Here is a 23912-nt window from a genome sequence, read left to right on the forward strand (position 1 = left end):
ACACTGCATACAAAGTTCCCCTAAGTCACCTCTAGTCTATTCAATACTTTTGATAATGACATTTTACCCTATTTTTTTAAGGACTGGCAAGCATCTGCTTATGAGAATAATCTACAGAACATCTGTCTACTGCAGAGGTGGGCAAACTGCGGCCTGGGGGCCACATCCAGCCCTCCAGACATTTTAATCCAGTCCTTGAGCTCCAGCCAGGAAGCATGTGGCTCCCGGAAGCAGCGGCATGTCCCCCTTCTGGCCCCTACATGTAGGGGCAGCTAGGGGCTCCACACACTTTCCTGCTCCCACAGCTCCCTTTGGCCAGGAACTGTGGCCAATGAGAGCTACGGGTCAGCACCTGTGGACAGGGCAGCGTGCAGAGTCGTCTGGCCATGCCTCTGCATAGAAGCCAGAGGGGGACATGCCACTGCTTCTGGGAGTTGCTTGAGGTAAGCGCCACCCGAAGCCTGCACCCCTGACCTCCTCCTGCACCCCAACCCCCTCCCGCCCTCCAAACCCCTCAGTCCCGCCTGCACCCCCATCCAGAGCCCTCACCACCACCCCCGCACCCCAACCCCTGCCCCAGTCCAGAGCCCCCTCCTGCACCCTGAACTCCTCATTTCTGGCCCCACCCCAGAGCCTGCACCCCCAGATGGAGCCCTCACCCCCTCCCACACCCCAACCCCCAATTTTGTGAGCATTCATGGCCTGCCATATAATTTCCATTCCCAGATGTGGCTCTCAGGCCAAAAAGTTTGCCCACCCCTGCCTTAGCCTAGCTGCAACTCAGCATAACAACTAACAGGGTGAAGAGAGAAGAGACAGAGCAATAGGACTACAAAGATCTTTTTCTTGCTTTCAGTAATATTTAAAAGCACAGAGACTGAGTCTTTCTCTGTTTGGAAAGCACTTTGAACAACGTAGGTGATACAAGCGTCTAATTATATTGCAGTATTTAAAATACACCTGTTTGACAAGGTTTCCAGGAATGGGTAAGGGTGTGGGACTTTGGAGTGGAATGAAGTTTACTGCTGTGTTTATTGGCTGGCGTATTAATTTTTATATTGTGTTAGGTGCTAGGTGATATTTTGTTGGTAAATTCAATTGGTAGGGTGCCCAGAGCTTAGATATACACATTCTTTAAACTTGTGTTAAATAATGGATAATAACACAGTAAATGTTAAGTGTTTAAAATATATAATATTTTTAAAAGTCTCATAGACGTTTCAAATATAATTTTTCATTGCTGACTTCCCCCCTTCATTATGCACAAAGTTATAATGAATTGCTGTTTTTAAAAAGAACATTGAAATATTTGCTTTCGGGGGAAAAACGCAGAGAGAATTATATGGCCTCTTTGCAAAGTGATAATAGGAAACAAACAGGCAAAATTTTGGGCCTACCAGTCTTGGCAATGCTAGTGAGGCATGGTAACACAAGGGAGTGGGTTGCTATTGTTCATTACAAAAAATACAACATAAAAAAGGAAACCAATTGATGGAATCTATACCTGCAGGGATATCTGGTATTACAGATGCAGGTACTTGTATGTATCTGGTATTGTAAATATGCTTAAATGCTACATTGAAACTAAAATATCAAAAACATTGAAAATGAAGTTATATTAGATACCTGCATTTATCATGTGGCTGAAGACAGCTGGAGCACAGCTCCCAGTAAAGAATGGGGTCCTTAATCTTTATTATTATTATTATTATTATTATTATTTATTATTGATATGTATTACATTAGCACCTACAGCAGGGGTGGGCAAACTTTTTGTCCTGAGGGCCACATCGGGGTGCGAAACTGTATGGAGAGCTGGGTAGGGAAGGCTGTGCCTCCCCAAACAGCCTGGCCCCTGCCCCCATTCGCCCCCTCCCACTTCCCTCTCCCTGACTGCCCCCCTCAGAACATCCAACCCCCTGCTCCTTGTCCCCTGACCGCCCCCTCCCGGGACCCCTGCCCCTAACCACCCCCTGGGACCTCACCCCCTATCCAAACCCGCCCCGCTTCCTGTCCCCAGACTGCCCTGACCGCTATCCACACCCTCACCCCCTGACAGGCCCCCGGGACTCCCACTCCTTATTCAACCCCCCCGTTCCCCATCGCCTGACTGCCCCCAAGAACCTCCGCACCATCCAGCTGCTCCCTGTCCCCTGACTGCCCCACCCCAGAACCTGCACCCCATCCAACTGCCTCCTGCTCCCCGTCCCCTGACTGCCCCCCCAGAACCTTCACCCCATCCAACTGCCCCCTGCTTCCTGTCCCATGACTGCCCCCCGAGGACCCCCTACCCCTTATCCAACCCCCCCCCCACCCTCTTACGATGCTACTCAGAGCAGCAGGTGCTCACAGTCCTGCTGTCCAGATGGAGGTGGCGGGAGGGGACAGGAACAGCAGGGGTGGGGCTGGGGGCTAGCCTCCCCAGCCAAGAGCTCAAGGGCTGGGCAGGATGGTCCCGCGGGCCGGATGTGGCCCATGGGCCATAGTTTGCCCACCGCTGACCTAGAGGCTCAGGTGAGATTGGGGCCCCACTGTGCTAGGTGTTATATATACACATAGTAAGTGATGGTCTCTGTCCTAAAAACTTTAGTCTAAGTATACAAAGCAGACAAAGGGTGGGACAGTAACTGTAATAGGCAATTTAGGCACAAGGGGACTGAGGTCCTGATCTAAGGCTCATTGAAGTCAATAGAAAGCCATTGACTTCAGTGGGCTTTGGATCAGACCCTAGGTTATATGACCTAGGTCACACAAGAAGTCCATGACAGAACCAGGAATGGAACCAAGTCTTAACCACAAGACAGGCCTCTGTCATGTCTCACCTTGCATCAGTGGCACGTTGGTATCCATATAACTGCAGATCTTTTAGGTGTTTGGTGTATCCACAAACATCATGAACCACGAAGCGTGCGCAGTCTTTGCAAACACCATACATATATCATGATGATGATAAATCACAATCACACTCACACAGTTTTTATTTTTGGTTATTTTAAGTATGGCTATAACAATTAAGGGTCAGACCGTGCACAAATTTATCAGCATCAGACGGGCATAAGTGTTTGCAGGACTGGGTCCTGAGATAAACTGTATACTTGTATTCATTCAGGGGACTGATTCTATACCATTAGGTATCAGTTGCAGTCGTCTATCATACTGGTTGATGTAACACATCGTACTACACCGAAACAGTAATCATAAGTGTTGCATTTGTGGAAGTATCTCTCTAAGCATAGCACTGTCACTATAAAGAAGCTTGAAGTTGCTACAGTAAAAGTTACAGTTCAGCAACAAATAGCAGAACTGTTCAAGAATCTGTCAGCACTTTTCATGAGGTTCTGCTGCAGAGCGCACATGGATAGCAATGTGTGATACTATCTGTCTGTACCATACACTCTTTCATTCTTGCCCAGGGTATCTTTTATGAACGTACATTTACATCCTCCCAACAACATTCATCTGATGGAGAGTATGCACTCAGATGGACATCGTACCAAAAGGACTGAAGGTAAAAAATCCATTACAATCTACATACCACACAGACTATGCTGACAGCTTGTGCCACACGCTCTCAAAGAAACTGTGGAACCACCTGATCAACATCCTCTACAGCAAACAGGGAAAGATTAAGAATGAGCTCTCAAAAATGGATACTCTCATAAAAAACCAGCCTTCCACACAAACTTCCTCGTGGCTGGACTTTACTAAACTAGACAAGCCATTTACAACACACACTTTGCTTCTCTACAAAAGAAAAAGGACACTAAACTTTCTAAACTACTACATGCTACAAGGGGCCACAGCAATCATTCCCTCAACCCACCCAGCAATATTGTTAACCTATCCAACTATACTCTCAGCCCAGCAGAAGCAGCTGTCCTATCTCGGGGCCTCTCCTTCTGCCCCTCCACCCCCACGAACATGATACAGTTCTGTGGTGACCTAGAATCCTATTTTTGACGTCTCCGACTCAAGGAATATTTCCAAAATACCTCTGAACAACATACTAATCCACAGAGACCTCCCTACCAACATTACAAAAAGAAGGATTCTAGGTGGACTCCTCCTGAAGGTCGAAACAGCAGACTGGACTTCTACATAGAGTGCTTCCGCCGACGTGCACGGGCTGAAATTGTGGAAAAGCAGCATCACTTGCCCCATAACCTCAGCCGTGCAGAACACAATGCCATCCACAGCCTCAGAAACAACTCTGACATCATAATCAAAAAGGCTGTCAAAGGCAGTGCTGTTGTCATCATGAATAGGTCGGAATATGAACAAGAGGCTGCTCGGCAGCTCTCCAACACCACTTTCTACAAGCCATGACCCTATGATCCCACTGAGAGTTACCAAAAGCAACTACAGCATTTGCTCAAGAAACTTCATGAAAAAGCACAAGATCAAATCCACACAGACGCACCCCTGGAACCCCGACCTGGGATATTCTGTCTACTACCCAAGATCCATAAACCTGGAAATCCTGGGCGCCCCATCATCTCAGGCATTGGCACCCTGACAGCAGGATTGTCTGGCTATGTAGACTCCCTCCTCAGGCCCTACGCTACCAGCACTCCCAGCTACCTTCGAGACACCACTGACTTCCTGAGGAAACTACAATCCATCGGTGATCTTCCTGATAACACCATCCTGGCCGCTATCGATGCAGAAGCCCTCTACACCAACATTCCACACAAAGATGGACTACAAGCCGTCAAGAACACTATCCCCGATAATGTCACGGCAAACCTGGTGGCTGAACTTTGTGACTTTGTCCTTACCCATAACTATTTTACATTTGGGGACAATGTATACCTTCAGATCAGCGGCACTGCTATGGGTACCCGCATGGCCCCACAGTATGCCAACATTTTTATGGCTGATTTAGAACAACGCTTCCTCAGCTCTCGTCCCCTAATGCCCCTACTCTACTTGCGCTATATTGATGACATCATCATCTGGACCCATGGAAAAGAAGCCCTTGAGGAATTTCACCATGACTTCAACAATTTCCATCCCACCATCAACCTCAGCCTGGACCAGTCCACACAAGAGATCCACTACCTGGACACTACAGTGCTAATAAACAATGGTCACATAAACACCACCCTATACCGGAAACCTACTGACCTCTATTCCTACCTACATGCCTCCAGCTTTCACCCTGACCACACCACACGATCCATCGTCTACAGCCAAGCTCTGCGATACAACCGCATTTGCTCCAACCCCTCAGACAGAGACAAACACCTACAAGATCTCTGTCAAGCATTCTTACAACTACAATACCCACCTGCGGAAGTGAAAAAACAGATTGATAGAGCCAGAAGAGTTCCCAGAAGTCACCTACTACAGGACAGGCCTAACAAAGAAAATAACAGAACGCCACTAGCCATCACCTTCAGCCCCCAACTAAAACCCTTCCAACACATTATTAAGGATCTACAACCTATCCTGAAGGATGACCCAACACTCTCACAAATCTTGGGAGACAGGCCAGTCCTTGCCTACAGACAGCCCCCCAACCTGAAGCAAATACTCACCAACAACCACATACCACACAACAGAACCACTAACCCAGGAACCTATCCTTGCAACAAAGCCCGTTGCCAACTGTGCCCACATATCTATTCAGGGGACACCATCAAAGCGCCTAATAACATCAGCCACACTATCAGAGGCTCGTTCAACTGCACATCCACCAATGTGATATATGCCATCATGTGCCAGCAATGCCCCTCTGCCATGTACATTGGTCAAACTGGACAGTCTCTACGTAAAAGAATAAATGGACACAAATCAGATGTCAAGAATTATAACATTCATAAACCAGTCGGAGAACACTTCAATCTCTCTGGTCACGCAATTACAGACATGAAGGTTGCTATCTCACAACAAAAAAACTTCAAATCCAGACTCCAGCGAGAAACTGCTGAATTGGAATTCATTTGCAAATTGGATACTATTAATTTAGGCTTAAATAGAGACTGGGAGTGGCTAAGTCATTATGCAAGGTAGCCTATTTCCCCTTGTTTTTTCCAACCGCCCCCCCCCAGACATAGGGGGGAGGGATAGCTCAGTGGTTTGAGCATTGGCCTGCTAAACCCAGGGTTGTGAGTTCAATCCCTGAGGGGGCCATTTAGGGATTTGTGGCATAAATTGGGGATTGGTCCTGCTTTGAGCAGGGGGTTGGACTAGATGACCTCCTGAGGTCCCTTCCAATCCTGATATTCTATGATTCTATGATTCTGGTTAAACTTGGATTTATGCTGGAAATGGCCCACCTTGATTATCATACACATTGTAAGGAGAGTGGTCACTTTGGATAAGCTATCACCAGCAGAAGAGTGAGTTTGTGTGGGGGGGGGCGGAGGGTGAGAAAACCTGGATTTGTGCTGGAAATGGCCCACCTTGATTATCATACACATTGTAAGGAGAGTGATCACTTTAGATAAGCTATTACCAGCAGGCGAGTGGGGTGGGAGGAGGTATTGTTTCATGGTCTCTGTGTATATAATGTCTTCTGCAGTTTCCACAGTATGCATCCGATGAAGTGAGCTGTAGCTCACGAAAGCTTATGCTCAAATAAATTGGTGAGTCTCTAAGGTGCCACAAGTACTCCTTTTCTTTTTGCGAATACAGACTAACACGGCTGTTACTCTGAAACCTGTTAAAATGGGAGTACCCCATGGGAATACTGTGAAAAGTTAATATTTTTATCAACATCAATTAATTTGGATGCAACTTTTCTGTATTCCCTTGTTCACTATTCAAGAAGTAGCTCCAATAATCCCATTCTGCCTCCACAACCAGCTTTTCCTTCTGATCAATCCTGCACTGAAGTCGTAATCCGGTGTTTATGACATCAGTGCATTGCTGAGGAAATGACTGACTAATGCTGCCTAATCTCATAACTGCAGGATCAAATAGGAGAGAGTGATAGATTATTAGGGTAAAAAAAATTAAAAGAACTATATTTGATTCTGAAGATAGGGTGACAGTTTTAATGGAGTTATGAGTAAGAAGGATATATTTCTAAAGTCCCCCCACTCCTGATGTGGTAGTTCCCCTTAATAATTTCTGGCTGCATTTTCCTGCTTGATATATTGTCTGTCACAGCACTCAGACATCCTGTTCGTTCTCAGCTTGGAACATTCCCAGCCAGGCTTGTTCCTAGCTTAGAATTGATCAAAAACAGCAAAGAACATTGCCATTAGTAATACAGCCAAGGATAAACATGGGTAAGTGGAGTTTACCCGCTTCTCATTTGGTGACTTAGTTTAGTTTAGTTCAGGAATTTACCCACTTCTTCTTTTTATACCACTGCATCACTTCCCTCTCTCCTCCTACACAGATAGTCCTTGATCTTGCAAATGCTGTCCTTGAAGTTAATGGAACTGCTCATACAAGTAAAGCAGCTGCATAAGTGTTTTCAGGATGGGGGTCATACTCAGAATTGCATCATGAGGCCAGGTATATGTATAAATTTGCACTGCTTTAGATAAACTGGTTTACTTAATCTGGTGCAAACCCCTGCACGGACACACTTCTATTTTGGTTTCAAAGTGGCTAAATTCAATTCAGCTTAAAACGATTCAAGCTGATTCAAAATAAGCCTGGTTTATACCAAACCAGGAGTGTCCACACAACCTTTTGCACTGGTTTACTGAATCAGTTTAAAATCACACTTTAAGACTAACCTGGTGCAATGCTGCAGGCAGGCAAAGATCATGGCTTGGGTACAGTCAGTGTACAGCAAGCCGGGTGTGGATCTACAGCTCTCTAGCTTGCCATGCACTAAATTGCTGTGTGGACCCTGCTACGGTCCACAAAAAGGTCTGTAGTGCACTTTGACCAACTGCTGTTTATATGTTGATATGTTGCTCAAGGGTGTGAAAAATCCACACCCCTGCGAGATGTAGTTAAGCCAACCTAACCCCGGTGTAGACAGTGCTAGGTCAACAGAAGAATTCTTCCATTGGCCTAGCTGCCCACTCTCGGGGAGGTGAGATTACCGACACCGATGGGGATGGGAGAACCCCTCCTGTCTTCTTCATAGGTAGTGAAGTGCTACAGTAGGGAACATGCCGATGTTGCATATTGAATGTAGACAAGTGGCTATGTTGCCATGTAGACAAGCACTTAGTACAGTCTTGTCACCTATAATCTTTTCCTTTGTCTATTCCAAGCTAAGTGGTTTAAAGAGATACTATTGTCTGTCCTTGGCAGTTTGTAATTGTTTGATCTCTCTCCTGTTGGTAATACCCTTCTAGATCCTTGAAGTTAATAAAGTTTAGCTCTTCATGGTTGCTGAGCAACTCTACAGCTCCAAAGGTCATTTCTGAGGGTTCTGGAGAAATTTGAAAAAAGCCCCTAGTAGAGCTGGTCAGAAATGATGGAAAAAAAGATGAATCAGTATTTCAAAAATAGACTTTTTTTTTTTTAATTTAACAGTTCTCGCCCTTGACACAGGCTTTCTAGACACTCCCCTTTTAATGATACAGACTCCTCCACGTGTACTATACAAACAGGGCTGTCTTTAGGGACCCATATTCCTAGATTTTAAAGCACCAAGATTAAACAAATGGCAAATAATATTTCAATTTATCTTAAATGTCTATTTTCTCATTCAGTTTCATCTGAAAAATAGAATAGTCCCATAGTTACAATGAAACGATTAAAGGACTAGGCCAGGGGACCCCTTAGTTGCAAAATCATAGAGCTAGGAAAGTTCTGTTAGAGCAGTGATCTGCTTTCGGAGGAATAACTTGCAGTTCTCTTTGCACCAATGTCATTTTAGATTTGATGAAACGAAGGTGTGAAATCTTTAAAAATATGCGGTCCCCCTTTCCAACTGAGCATCAGGGACACCATGCACTGCACGAGAATAACCCAAATCCAAATGGACTCTAGAAAATCTTTTTTATTGTTGGTTTATTTATTTGTCAACCTCTATACCCTAAACAACTGTATCCAGGAAGTCATCTACATGATACTATAAGAGAGAAACCTGATTCACAGCTCTCATAGTTGAGGAAGAAGGGGATGAGTCATCCTAGGGCTTGTCTAAATGAAGGATTTGTGCACTGGTGTAGCTACAGTGTAGCAGCCCAGTGGAAGGTCCTAGTTCAGAGAGGTGTTAAAATCAGGCTTCCGCTGGTGTAGCTGACCCAGGTGTTACAAAGGAGGTAAGCTGCACAGAAGCAAGTCACTACTTAGACCGCAGCAACATGTCTGCACTAGGGGGTTGTGCTGGTCCAGCTACATTCCCCCAGCGTAGGCCAGACCTGAGACTTGACATCCACTGAACTGAAAACTGACAATACTTTTCCTCTGGGAGAGCCACAGCCTAAGTTTCAGCTTCCTTTCACGTCAAGGGTTCCCAGGCCCTTAAAGCGGGATGAAAAGCTTTGAGGAAAGAAAGCAGCCAGGCCCAGATAGTCCTTTAAAAATAATAATTAATTAATTAATTAATTAATACTAATTAACAAAAGGCAGATCCCCCCCCCCCCACTCACAAATGGAGAAAAACTTGTGCAAGAACTTTAAGGCCATCATTACACATCCTGACTATAAATGGAAAATACAGTGACAAATAGCATTGTAGTTACACGTCATGGGACTGCCTTAGGGCTAAAATGTGCACCAAGGCTGCAGCATACTGTAAGGTTGCTGCACCCCTCCAGGGAGCCGTGATCCTTTCCTTTCTCCCCTCTTGGTCCAGCAGGATAGTAATTTCCTGCTTGCCTAGGCTGACAGCTAACTACTGCCCTTTCCTGCCCACCCCCCTGCTGCTCCTGGCTCAGCTTTCCTGGCTAGAGCATGGGGGGGGGGGGCGCAGAAAACTCTTCCCATATCACTCCTTTCCCTCTGTGCTCTGAGTGCAGAGTAAGAAGGCATACAGAACCACTTGGACCTGAGTGGCCTGTACAGGGGAAGCAAGATGTGAGCTGACTCCCCCTGGAGCATGCAGTCTGGTCTATGATCTAGCCTTTTGTAAGAGATTGTGTGTGCATTACAATGTGTGGTGTGCATCTCCTTGCACAGTAGTATGTAGATAACTTTCTGGATAAAGATATAAAATATTTAGTTAAAGGAGTGTGCATATGTACAGATATACACACAACATTTGTGTTATTAAGCATTATGTTACCAAGACATGGTTAATTATCACCCTGACCAATTTGCTTATTTGTTGTGCCCTTTTCCCTTATCCTCTGTTGGTGTGTGATTTTGACTTTCATCCTGGAAACACACAACTGTGTAACTTTATGTACTGCTGTAGTGCAATCGATTTCAGTGTGACTACTTGCATGTGTAATGTGAATGTGTTCAGGATCTGGCCCTTACACTGTAAGCTCTTTAGGGGCTCAGTTTTGCAAAATGCTGCGTACTTTGGTCCTGGTCCAGCAAACTTCAAGCATCTGGGTAGGCCCATTGAAGTAACTGGTACTGCTCATGTGCTTAAACTGGTGCTTAAGTGCTTTGCTTGATTGGGGGCAGACTGTGGAGTACTTCGTAGGACTGAGCCTAGGGTAATAACAGTGCCTCTTCTCTGAGTTTGGAAATCTTGGGCAGGAGCAGCAAGCCACAAATGCAGTGTTATTATTTAGTAACACTGCTTAAAAGTGGAAAAAAATCTTGATGAGGCCATCTTTACACATCATAAAGGAGCAGCAAATTGCACAATTTTTCCTTGTTGTACAGTTCACCTTTTAGACTGCAAAGATGTCATTAGCTGCCATTCACAAGCTGCTCCAGCTCTGATGTGCTTTCTAATATTTTATGAAATCAGTGCCCCCCTCATTATCCAGGCACTGATGTTGACCTCACTGTGCAAAGGCTCTGCAGTGGTATGTCCATCGACTTTCAAATCCTTTTCTCATCTCCACATTTGTGATCTTAAAAAAAACAGATGAGTGATATTGTGAATGTCCCAGCTGAAGCAAGACAAGTTTAGACTGCAAATAAGGTGTAAATTTTTGACAATGAGGCTAATTAACCATTGGAACAATATACACAGGGTCATGGTGGATTCTCCATCACTGACAAATTTGAAATCATGATTGGATGTTTATCTAAAAGATATGCTCCATGAATTATGTAGGGGCAGTTCTATGGTCTGTGTTATACAAGAAGAGATCAGACTAGATGATCACAATGGTCCCTGCTGGCTCGGGACGCTATGAATCTATGAACACCGCAAAGCCATTCACCCTATAAAGGAGAGTGCCAAATAAAGAGGATTTCTTTTCCAGCTGAGAGTAATGACAGTTCTCTTTCACATCTCCACCCTTTTCCTTACCCACTTTAATTATACGGAAACCTGTACAAGAGACCATCCCTGTTAGGTAATCTGCTGTTTTAAGAGACTGTGCCACAGTGTATCCAATGTAATGAGTAATTCTAAAAGTGGTATGACAGGACCACTTCCAAATAAATGCTACTTACAGGTCATGGGGTCAGGAATGATCTGTGTTTGCATAGCAGAGGCCTGGTCCAGGACTGGGATTCCTAAGTACTACTGCCAAATAAATAATTGGGGTGAGAGCCTTCCCTAATGGTTTAAGCTGGGATTCACTTTGATTATGAAGGATTGTTTATAAAGCACAGTGTGAGTGCTGGGTCTGTCCATACCCAAACAGAGACACAGTCCCTGCCCCAAGGATCTTACAGTGTCAGTTAGTCTGGCAAATGATAATTGGTCCTTTCCCAGGCACATATGTTTGTCTGGCAACACTCAGGAGGGAGGGACACAGATTCCAGGTGCAGAAGACACTGTTTAAAATTCCTGTAAATCCTTTACAGGCCTGGGAAATGCTGTGTGAAAATGTGAACCAGAAACAGAACTCATCGCAGCCGCCCAAGAGGGGGCTGTGCAGCCTGGCTGGGGTTTAATCCCCCTGCTCCCAGCGATCAGCTCTGCAAGGGGGGCAGCTCCCAGTGCAGAGCTCTGTGTCGGAGGCCAGGGGGCATGTGGGGGGGCCACTGGCCCTTGTGACCCTAGTCACCAGGTAACCCCACAGGTGCTGGAACTGGGGGTGCAGGGCACCCCCCCGCCCCCGGCTGGACGTGGTTCCCAGATAGCCCAGCCAGGGTCACAGTTTGTTTCAATGGCTGGCAGCGACCCCCCCCCCCCTTGCACACATGGTTCCCGGGGTGCCCCCCCCCTTGCACACATGGTTCCCGGGGTGCCCCTTCGCCTTCCCCCGCGCGGCGGCTGCAGCAGGCCGGGCGGACGCGGGCACTCGCCGGGGCTCGCGGGCTGCAGCGGACCCCGGGGGCGCGGCCTGCGCGGGGACTGGGGCGGGGGCGGCTCCCCCCCCCGGCGCGGCCCCTCCCCCGCCCCCGGCGCGCATGGGCCCGCCCAGCCGGGTGGCCATGTTGCGGCTGCAGCCCAGCGGGGGCAGAGCGCGAGCGGGACCCGGAGCGGCGGCGGCGGCGGCGGCTGGAGCGCGGGGAGCCGGGCAGGCTGGAGCCGGAGCCGGAGCCCGAGCCCCGGCGGCGCAGCGCGGGGATGGCCGTGGCGGTGGGGAGGCCCGCGGTGAGTGAGATCCGGATCGGGCCCTTGCGCTTCGCCTGGAGCCCTCCTTTGCCCGGGTCGGGTCTGTGTCTGTACAGCCCCGAGCACGGCGGGGTCCTGGTCTGCCCCGGAGGGCTTCCAGCCCCGGGAGAGCATTCACCCCAGCAGGGCGATGGTTCCCTAGCCCAGGGCACAGACCTGGCGCCTGCCGTGGGCTTCCAGCGGGGCGGGCGGCGCCTGCTGGGTGGGAGATGCTTGGGGAGGTTTTCAAGCCGCCTGTGTCCGAGCAGCAGTGGCGGTGAATTGAGCCCCGCAGGGAGACGCCTTCAAGGCTTCCTCCCTTGCGACAGTTGGGCGAATAGTTTATTCTCTGGACAAAGCGTGTGGTGTTGCGTGACCCGAGAAAGGGTAGCGTTGAACTGGAGAACAGAGGTGCTGGGGGAGAGCCGTGTAATGAATCTGGGTTAGCACGGCCGTGACCTGCCCTCTTTGCTTCCTCCCCAGCTATTCCCGAAAGAATAAAATAAATTAATAAATGGTGATGGTGACTCCATGTGGTCATTTGGCAGCTACAGCTTCTCCCCAGCAATTTCCCACAGTCAGAAAACCTACAGCTGCTGGATTTAAGAGCAACTGTAGATTGCGTCTAGGATTAACTAGGGAGGGAAAAACGCCCAGGATTTCAGATTTTTTTTTTTTAGGGGTTTTTGTTTGTTTTGATACTTTGCTGATGGATTATCACTGAGTTTAGAAACCATAAATGAAAATGATTTCTTAGGATGAGCTTATAGCTTTTGCAGGTTTTGATGTATACCAGTTTGTTTTGATCTCTGGTTCCCACCGAGTTTTTCATACATGTTGGGAAGTACAAAAGCATTAAAAGTGATCTTACAAAAAAAGCTTTTATTGTGTCGAACTCACAGAAATGGGGGAGAAATGAAATGTTGACCAGATGAATGCGCTTTCATACACTGTCGAGAGGGGGAAGGGAAAGAAACTTGATTGACTTTTTCCTGTGCCTACCAGTAAAACAGATGTTGCACATGGAGCTGAAGATTTTAAATGTGGTAACTTTCATAATGTGAAAATGGTGTCTGTGTTCAAGATGTGACCTGGATCACACAGTTTCTGTTAGCATTCATTACGTAATTATGGATCTAACAGGCTAATAAACTGCATATTCTGTGCATCAGAGTCAATGTATATGGTCCCTTAGCAGTGTTGCTGTAGAAGGGGAAGTTACACTGCTAAAGAAAACAAAACAAGAGTTGAAGTTTAATAACAGAACAACTATAATTTATGCTAGCTACTGGAGAGCCATAGCTGGCTGTGAAATGGGTCTCTAAGATCCCAGTTCAGCAAGGCGTTAAACAGGTACTTACATTTAAGCTTGTACTTCAGCACAGGCTTAAATCCCACTGAAATCAGTGGGACGTAAGCGCAGGCCTAAATGTGTTGCTGAATGGGAGCCTACAGATCAGAGTCTTCCAGGGCCATCTCATTAAGTAGGCTCAGAGCTTGTCTACACGCAGACTTGCACCAGTTCAATGTAAGGTGATATATAGAACTGATGTAGTTAAACTGATGCAAAAAGCTGTGGGGGGCATTCCTGTGTTGGTTTAATTTAAGTCCATGAGGAACAGGTGTCAGCTAAACCAAAATAAGCATTTCTTAAACCAGAATAATAGTGCCCCAGTGAAAATTTGCACCAGTTAAACTGGCTTCAAGTCTGTGTGTGTCGTGGAGCCCTCGTTGATTTCAATGGGACTGCTTGCAGAATAAATTCCTACTCAAGGGGAGAAGAGTGGGGAAAATCTTTGGTTTAGAGTTAAGGTTGCCTAAGTGCAAAGCCTAAGGCAGTGTCCAGTTAGGTAACCTGCTATATAGCACACAGTCTGTTAACCAGCTGTACTGCTAGACTCTGCTACTCCTCTAGAATCTCAGTTTCTGGGCTCTGCTGCTGAACAAGAACAGAGTTCTGCTCTCCTGAGAGCATCTCTAGAGAGTTGAAGTCTCATAGCCATGGTGGACCATTCTGTATGTGCAACTCCTTTAATCTAATCTTCTCTTCCCTACGTTTACTCCTGTGTGGGTATTGGGTTGGTGGGAGGGAGAGCTGGAGAAATGGTTAATTGTTAACACATTATACATGCGGAGAGGGTGAAGTTCCTCTTGTTAAATGTTTGCCTTTCAAACTCTGAATTTGGCTAATTTGTGTGTGTGGTTTTTTTTTAAGTATTTGGGGTGGGGGGGAATGAAAGTAGAAGGAATGAAATTAAGAACAACTTAATCTGATTTAATGAGCCAAGATAGCATTCTTGAGTCGTAACATTTTACTGCTGAGATGGCCTATGCAGGATATGATCTTTGTTACTTGTAAAACATGCATTAAAAAAAATAACTAGAACAAATATCTAACCAACCACTCCAAAGGAACTATATTTAATGATAGTCTAGTAGGCTGGCTATGAGTACTGAAAAGATGAAAGATTTTAAGGCCCTGATCCAGCAAATGATAATTCAATTTATGCACTGCATTGCCTTTGGTGGTACTAATTACAATGTGTAAAGTTAAACACGGGCATATGTTTTTGCAAGATTAGGGTCAGGGACTCCAGTGGGACTTTGCATCTGCTTAATATTATGCATGTGCTTAAGTGTTTTCAGGATCGTGACTTGACTTTTGTAGGAAGACCAATAGCTTAAATCCAAGAATACTGCGCAGGATGAAGCGCTGGAGTGCAAGTTTTACACGTGGGCTTTGGAAGATGATGATATAATCTGAACAGTTTTAAAAATGGTATTATCTTTATCCTTGACAATATATTAAATATACAGGAAAAGGGCTACCAATCACACCCATTGGAGAAAAATGAGAGAGAAAACAAAAGCACGGCTAATGGACTACTCGAATTTGTGACCTCTTTTAGGATCTTTGAGTGTTTGTTGTTGCTGGCAGAATGTCAGACTTCGTTTAAAAAAAATAAAAAGCCATTGAGTGGACCCCAGGTGCTGAGTGCCCCTGGCACCCACTGACATCAGTCAGAATTGTGGGTGCTCACCATCTTTGGAAAGCTAGGCCTCCTTGTGAATTAGTGGAAGGGTGCTCGTACCTGTGTGGCATCTTAGTTGTTTGGACAACTGGAAGAGTAGTTTATGGAAGGTGTTATGGAGTTGCGGATGGCTTGGAGACCTGGGAGTAGGGAGATGGGTTCAGAAGCAAATGTGGTTCACTCCTGCACCTTTGTATGGGGTGGGGTGTTCTGCTTCTGTCGTAGGTCCTTGTATGGCCCCATTACTGTGATAGCTGAGCACCTCGCAATCTTAGCACCCCTGTAAGGTAGGGAAGTGTTGTTATCCCCATTTTACAGAGGGGAGCTGAGGCCAAAAGAGATTAAGTGCCCAATATCACACAACAGGTCTGGCAGAGCAGGGAATTGAACCCAGGTCTCCCGAGCCCCAGGGAGTAGCACCTAACCACTAAATCAGTCTTCTCCCTGCTTGCAATCTTCTTCTTTTTTAATTCTTAGGGAAATTCATTCAAACCTTTCTCCTTGTTGCTCCCACTCTTCTAGCTGGGCCCTGGTGTGAACAGTGTGTCCCGTGTCGTCGTCCCCCCCCCCCCCCCCGACATTGTTGCCATTGCTATCTCAGGTTGAACTGCGAGTGATGTCCTGCACCCAGCAGGCCATCTTCCCTAGGGCTAGTTGCTCCGTGAAGCAACTGTGGGAAACTCTTGGAAGATGTCCCTTGCCACAGAGCAGTTGGCTTTAAAGTCAAAGGAGGACCATTGAAATGCCAAGGCTCATTAAGCAGCTTCAGTCTGAGAAACAAATGTTTGCTTAGACAGGAGGCATTTTGAAATGTCCCCTCCCCCGCCCCCAGATTCTGCTTTTCTGGCTCATTGTCCACACTGGAAGCAATCTGGGTTTTTGTTGCTCATTCCTCCTTGGAATCTTTGCTTCTCTAACAATTGCAAATGCAGGATGGGCACAAGGGTTTTATCTGTTTTGTTTTGTTTTTTAATTAGTGGCAGAAATCCTGTCGTGGGGGGGAGGGGCGGAGAGAGCAGGGGGAGGTGCTGGGAAGAGACAGGCTTACTCTTTCGTCTGACCCTCAGCAGACTTGTCTGCCTCTGCAACATCCATTGTCTTCTCTGGTTGGATCTGCTCTCGGTTCTGAACCATGTTAGCACAATGGTTCTTCCTGGAAAGGTGCTAAAACAATTTCAGGTCCCAGCATAGATGGGTCCCTCTCCTGGAAGTGCATAATGATGATCCAATCTAAATTCGCCTGTGCTAGTAGCATTCACAATTAATACCAATGAAGCACCCTCCTGACTGGATGGGAAACGCACACAGACAAGCATGTTGCAGGGAGCCTTGTTCTCACAATAAACGAAGTGATAGCAAAAAGATTCCCAGATCACTAGTTACAACAGTGTTCTATAGACTGTGCAATCACATGGCTGATGGCCCAATGTGCACTGGGATTTGAAACAGACAGGGTATGCCTTCCTCAGAGGGGAGAGCTCAATGACTCTTCAGAGCACTCTTCCAAGGAGATTAGAAGGTTGCTGGGATATTGGCTTCCCTCCATTGCTTGCACCTTATTCCCCGCTCCTGGAGGGTGAAGGCCTATAGGCTAGCAGAAACCCAGATGGTGCATAGGAAAGCATGATGTGGAGAATGACTGCTGCCCCTGCTCTGCCATCTGCCCTAGTCATCCTATGCCCATCGTCCGGGCCCTGAGCATGTGGTTCTTGTGCAAAGGGGCCTGTTGGCTCAGGGGAGACCATGCCACTGAGATGCTGTTTCTTCTCTGCTCCATTGAGTGTCTGGAGGCTCTTCTAAGCCATGTTGCACTCCTCGACACGCCAGAGCACCGGGCAGCGTGTGGCCCAGGATTAGCATCATTCTAGAGTGAGTTTTACACACAGTTCGGGTTAACATCATTTGGACTCTAGGATAGACAACGTCTGACTGACCACTGCGGTGTGCTGTGTTTAAAATATATATATATCTCCACAGAAGGGGGATCAATTCCCTGCCATTTTTTTACAAGTATCACCATGTTTTTCCTGTAAATTTTTGTGTCTCTGCACCCCCACAGCATCTCTTTGGACTTCCATTGAAATTGCCTCAGCTGTGCCAAAGTGAATTCTAAAAACCAACTGTTGCAACAGCAGACAAGTAGCCAAGAGACTATTCTCACCATTTCACTGAAAGTACATTATCTTGCAGCTCTCTGACCTAATGTCCTAGGGATTTCTTATCCAAAAATCTAAACCCATTCTGTTTAGAAGAGAGTCCTTTTCTGTGAACGTGTATCCTAGCTCTGTTGAAGTCAATGGGACTCAGTGGGAGTTAGGACTAGTGCACGTTGATCTGTTTGCAGGACTGGGCCTTCTATTTTCTGCTTTCATCTCCTGTAATCACTGATAAGATCATGTCAGGGGGCACTCCAGGGATTTTCTCAACTGATTGCTTATTTCCTTAACTCTGTATGTGTTTTTGTACATGTGAATTCACCGTCTTTCTGTTTCTGCTTCCTTGTTTTAGTTTGATTCTATTTGCTATTTAAAATCTATTAGTAAAATCTTTTTTTAAAGAAACAGTCCATTTGCTCCAAAATCATAAATATTTTCTTTACCAGTTCCGGTCATGTGCCCTCCTCAACAGTTATATGCAAAGAGCTCATTTTAGAAATTTTTTTTTTTTTTCCTTTTGATCCAAACATCCTCTTCTTTGGAAATTGGTTACTCAAAACTGATTCCTGAACAGCAGATGCAAAATCCTTTTGTAAATCTGTTTGTATTTGGTCCCTTGCACTCCTGAGGAACAGTAATTGCTCTTATCATAAGAATGTTCCATTTTTTTTTTTTTAATTCTTCCACTGAATCCATGTATTGAATCCTGAAGGGAGTCTTCAGAAATGGTTGACTAGTTCCAGGCTGATATTTTTCCCATTAGGTGGCTGATCTAGCTCTATTGAAGTTGATGGGAGTTTTGCCATTGAGTTCAATGACAATAGGATCAGGCCGCAGTTACCTTTTGCAGTTGACAAGAGATTCAGTGTCTGGGCTGAGTATATCAAAAGCTTGACTCAAACAGTTGAACATAATTCCAGTCAGGTTTCCAAGATCTCTACCCATGGCATCATCCATTTATATTTTTAAACAGTATAAAGATGAGGCAGGGATCAGCCTTATGAAGACTGCTTTGATAATTACAAAGAAGCTTTCCACCTTTTTTTTTTATTTGCAGTGATAAATTGCAGAGCGTAAGCTGCACTGAAGAGTGAACTGAAAATCCCTTATTACGTTGTTAGATGGTTGTACACACTGCTTCCTCCACAACCTAGTCTTTGCATTTCATATCATCTTCCTTAACTGATCTGAACACCCATCCCTTGGAATTTGAGTGTTAGTATCAGGCCGTAAAAATTATGGGTTGGGTTTTGTTAGGTTTTTTTGGGGTGTGTGTGTTTTTGTTTTTTTGTTTGGGCCAAGCTCACATGAATGAAGAATGCCATAGTTACAATTATGGCTTTTTTTCCAGTATGCTATTTGGCAGGCAACAGCCTGGTTTGGCAAGTGAGAGACTTGCAACCTGGAAAGGCACTGGCATCTGGCTATCATTGAATTGGCTATCACCTTTTGGCACCCTATTGTAATAACAGTGATTACCCAAGATACTTCAGACTTGTACAGGAAACAGGTTGTCACCTGGTAGCTACTGAGGCTCCACAAAACTGGAACTGTCTTTTCTCTTGTTTGTTGTTGCTTCATATCTTTTTGTCTTTGAGTCTCTTGTCTTGATTTTTTTCGATTGGTAGTATTTGATCTATAACACACATGTTTAAAAAGAAACTTTATTAGTAATTCGGGTCAAGATTTTAAAAAGTGGCTAGTTTTTGTTTTTGTCTAAGAGTTTTTTGGTTCCCAAGCTGAGACGTATTTTATTCAGAAAGTGGTGAGCACCCACCTTCAGAAAATTGGGCCCCTATAGATTCAAAGTTGAGATACCAAAATAATCCTCTAATTTGGCCAGCTGTGTAACACAGGCCGTATTTCACCCAGTGACCTCTGCATTAAGCCCACTAACCTGGGGTAGAAGGGGCAGTGTGTGTACGGGTGTAATATATTTATCTATCTTAGAGAGACCTCTGATCTGCTTTAAATGATGGAGACTTTACCACATCCTTTGATCTGTTCCATTGGTTAATTACACGTACTGTTAAAAAAACAGAACACCCCTCTTCCCTGCCCACCATTACTACTTATTTCCAGATTGAACTTTGCTCAGCTCAGCTTTCGGCAATTGGATCTCTCTGTTTGATTAAAGAGGCCTCCAGATCTTCATCTGGGGCAGGTACTTTAAGGGTGTCTTAAATTGAGTACCTGAAATCACTAGTCACTTCAAAATCCAGGCTAACAATTTCAGTTTTGAACATTTTCCCATCTTGTGTCCAAACAAAATAATGAAGTTAAGGACTTTACTAAATTGGGGGTGGGGGATAGCTTTATCCCATGGTTTTAGGGTTTTTTTTTTCAAGGCATTAGATTTCAGTTTAGTACTGACAATGGCTTTTTTCAAGTATGTTTCCAATCTTCTGTAGGTAATACTGTATCTAATCTGAGAAATCCTTCATGCTTTGAATATTTAAAGGAATTCATGTCTGCCACAAAGTGTCTTTTATTACAGAAAGAGCAAACCTAGTCTTGCTGTGTTTCATCTGTCTCATTAATATTGAGTACGTGGCACTTTAATATGGCAGCTGAGGCAAAGCAGGAATTTCAGCAACTATCTGACAACTGCAAGCTGAGAATTAACTGGCATCCTAGTGCGATCTGCTATATATAAAATAATTTGCACTTTCCAGTAGCATTTGACCTAATTTACAATTCTCTTTTTAACCTGTTTTTGGAACCCTGGATTAGTCAGACACGAGGAGCCTAAGTGTTCAGTGTCTGCCACCCTATGGCACAATTTTCAAAGGTGCTGAGCACCCACAGATCCCATTGAAGTCCAAAAGAGTTGAGGGGCCCAGCACTTTTGAATACTACCCCCAGTACGGCCTGATTCGGCCGTGTATACTCCTGTTCAAGTGCTGACTCTCACAAGGAGTCTCAAAGCAATGATGGAAAGAGCTGCACTGGCATGAAGGGGTGTGTGAACCCAGCGGATCTGTATGTCTTGTATGAAGTTGATATGGCTAGCGCTGAGGATATCATGGGGCATGGAGACTTGGCTGTTGTAACGGGCCCCTAAGGGCAATCGGCAGCTGTGCAGAGCTAAGTTTGCTGAAGTGGTCCATAGCTGACCTAAGATAAGAGGACACAAAGGTCTCATGAAGCTCCATCTCCATCCCTGTGTGCCAAGCTCAGGGATCGGGATGAGCTTTTTATTTCGATGGGTGGAAAATGTCTTGACATGGACGCACTGATAGAAATTAGAACTGCAAGAACCCCCACTGCCTGCATCAGGTAGAACGTGCTTTCCGGGTTCGTGACTGTCTGTTGAGTTGCTCATTTAAAAGTTTGAGGTGAGCCCTCAATACACCCCCAGTTTCAAACACCCACAAGCTGTGGGCCCAGTCTCTGTAACAGGCTGAAATGAAGCTGGGGGCTGTCATTGTGTTGCTGGTGGGCATGAACAACCACCACTGACTTTAATGAGAGTTACTCACATCCCATGGAGGGGAAACGTGGGTCTGGTTATGGCTTACCTGTGGGGAAAGTTCAGGTGTGGATCTGAACTTTGGCTCCGAGCCAAAGCAGTAATAAAGCCCTCCTGATGCTTTGAATTTACAAGGAAGCTGAACTGAAAGATGAAACCAAGCTGTTTCTCAGAGACGTGCCATACTTCCTGGACACGCACTGATTGTCACAGTGGCAAGGGATGCTGGTTAAGCAGACTTCACAAATCTAGAGTTTCTCATATTCTTGAGCCTATGTGTGTGTCCCCTCCTCCCCCCAAAGCAATTTATACCTTCCTGTTTGAAGCAGGAGTATCTAGTAATAGTACTATGTGTTAAGAGGTATGTATTTACTCTTCCCTATGTAATTAGAGGCAGTGGGGCGTAGTGGACAGTGCACTGACCTGGGATTCAGAAGGCCTAGGTTCTAGTCCCAGCTCTGCCACTGGTTTACTGGGTGACCTTGGACAATGTCATGTTGCCTCCTTGTGCCTCAGTTTTCCCCATCTGTAAAATGGAGACAATTGAACTCCTTTGTAAAATGCTTTGAGATCTATGGATGAAAAGTGCTATAATAAATTATTTAGAACCTGAGCCAGTCCCTATTGAACTTAATGGGAGTTTTGCCGCTCAAATGTTTCATCAGCCTAATTCTAGTGATTACTTAATACTGGCACAAAACTAATATATTGTGCAACTGCTTTTTTGAGAAGACTAAATGAGTGATTTTAGCGAATAGCATAAATAAACCTGCTCTGTGAAAATCCAAGGTAACTCCACTAATGGAACTGGTGGCAGGATTTGGCCAAACATTTCAACCATTTTGTTGGAAAAACATTTCAAATCTTTGAGCACTCATCTGCATGCTCTACGGAAGGGCATTCTTTTAAATACATAAATTATTCCACACCCCGTCTGCTGCAACATCCATTAGCTGTCAGTGGAGCCCTGCAGAAAGGTTACACGAGAGCCAGCGACCAGCCCTGCAGCTGCACTGTAGAGCTTGCCACCAAATTCTGCTTTGAATGCCCAACCCAGTCTTTGCTTTACTTCTTTAAAAAAAAAAAAAAAAAAAAAGTCTCTATACCGAATTATTTATTATTGTCCCTTTGCCAAGGCTTGTTGTGAGGTCGCAGGCTGTAACCACTGCTCTTAGTAAGGAAACATGAAAATAAACTCCGCCATTTTTAATATAACATTTTTTGTGATTTATCCCCGAGAGAGAGAGAATTTTCAAGCTATTTTTCAGATGCTTCCAAACACGTATTCCAGCTACCACAACATGCAGAAGGAAAAATCTAGAGCAGCTATTCGGATTCTCTTCCTGGATACTTCAGCTAAAAACATACCTGCCAGCATCTGAAATCTTATGACCTTATTTATGAGACAAAAATAGGGCCAAACCTCCTCACTTCGTTGAAATATGCTGTAAAAGGAGGAGAGATTTTTCGAAGGATGAAATGGAAAAGACTGCAGCTCTACTGCCAAACAAGAACAAAAAAACCCAGGGTGCTTGATCCTCCATTGCTTTGTGCGTCTATAGTCATCTACTCCTGTGCAAAGCAAGTCTTGTATATTATACCCACTTTGCATGGAGTAAAGTCATGGAATCACAGAAATATAGGGCTGGAAGGGACCTAGAGAGGTCATCTGTCCATCCCCCCCATGCTGAGACAGGACCAAATATACCTAGACCAGCCTTGGGAGCTGTTTGTCTCTCTAACCTAGTATTTTAAACCTCCAGTGAGGAGGTCATGGCCTCCTTAGGTGCGGGGTTAGCTGAGAACCTCAGGGACTCTTACACAATGACAGCTTCATGTGGTGAGCGTTACAGCATGCGACCCATGTTATCAGGATAAGCTTGTAATCTCAAACAACACCGTTTCAGTAGAGATGCTGGGGACAGACAGCCCAAGCCGGGTCGCAGTCCCGCAAACTGCATCCACACGGACAGAGTCAGGTCCTTGTGCCTGGGCAGAGTCCCATGTGGCTCCAGCTAGGTGTCAAGATATTCCTAGCTGACTCCAGCTGCCCAGCCTGGGCCTCGCTCTGTAAAAATTAGATACTAAAGTAGGTAACCAACACAACAGGTCATGGCAATTCATTTTCTAGCTTGGCCATCGACCGCTCAAGCAGATAATTGTGAAGCGGGTAGTGGCCTAGCCAAAAACCAAGCACAAAAGGCTGTCACAGAGACTGAGTCAGACAAGACAAGATGCACAAAGTTAGTAGGGGCAGACACTAGTCTATTATGTTTCATCTCCTCACAACAGGGTGGATTAAAGGACCTGATAAAGAGGCACAATAAATCCACAGCTTTATGAGCCATACCGGTCCTAGAAGACAAACCCACCCAGCGGAAAGTTCAGCTTGCTCCAGAAAGATACGGAGAGGGGCAGAGTAGCTCAGTAGAAGTCATACAAATGAGCTCCCTGCATCCCATGGTCACAGGCTTACTAGTTCTCTGTCCCCATAACTAGGGCACAATTCTCATGTGTGGCCCAAGCTTTACTGTGGCTTATTAAAGATAGATATAGATGTTACTAAAGTAAATTATCTGTAGTTAAATGTTTCTTACTATTTGGAAATGAGTAAACTTGCAAATAAAGTCCACACGTCTGTATTAGCACAGTCAAGGGCAAGTAAACTCAATTGCAGATTCTTCTCTAGCTGGCTGAGTTTCATCAGCTGA

At 45.4% G+C, this 23912-nt stretch overlaps 1 protein-coding gene across 4 annotated transcripts in view; it reads left to right on the forward strand.

Moving 5' to 3' along the window:
- The first annotated feature begins 12361 nt into the window (after positions 1-12361).
- Positions 12362-23912, forward strand: part of SEPTIN11 (septin 11) — a 74256-nt gene continuing 62705 nt past the window's right edge. For all 4 annotated transcript variants that reach the window (XM_073340439.1, XM_073340441.1, XM_073340440.1 and 1 more), the window contains exon 1: positions 12362-12541. In XM_073340439.1, the coding sequence (XP_073196540.1) occupies positions 12515-12541 (27 nt within the window). In that variant the 5' untranslated portion in view covers positions 12362-12514. The remainder of the gene's footprint in view (positions 12542-23912) is intronic.

The sequence above is a fragment of the Lepidochelys kempii genome, chromosome 4, assembly GCF_965140265.1.
Source record: "Lepidochelys kempii isolate rLepKem1 chromosome 4, rLepKem1.hap2, whole genome shotgun sequence".
Taxonomy (NCBI): Eukaryota; Metazoa; Chordata; order Testudines; family Cheloniidae; genus Lepidochelys; species Lepidochelys kempii.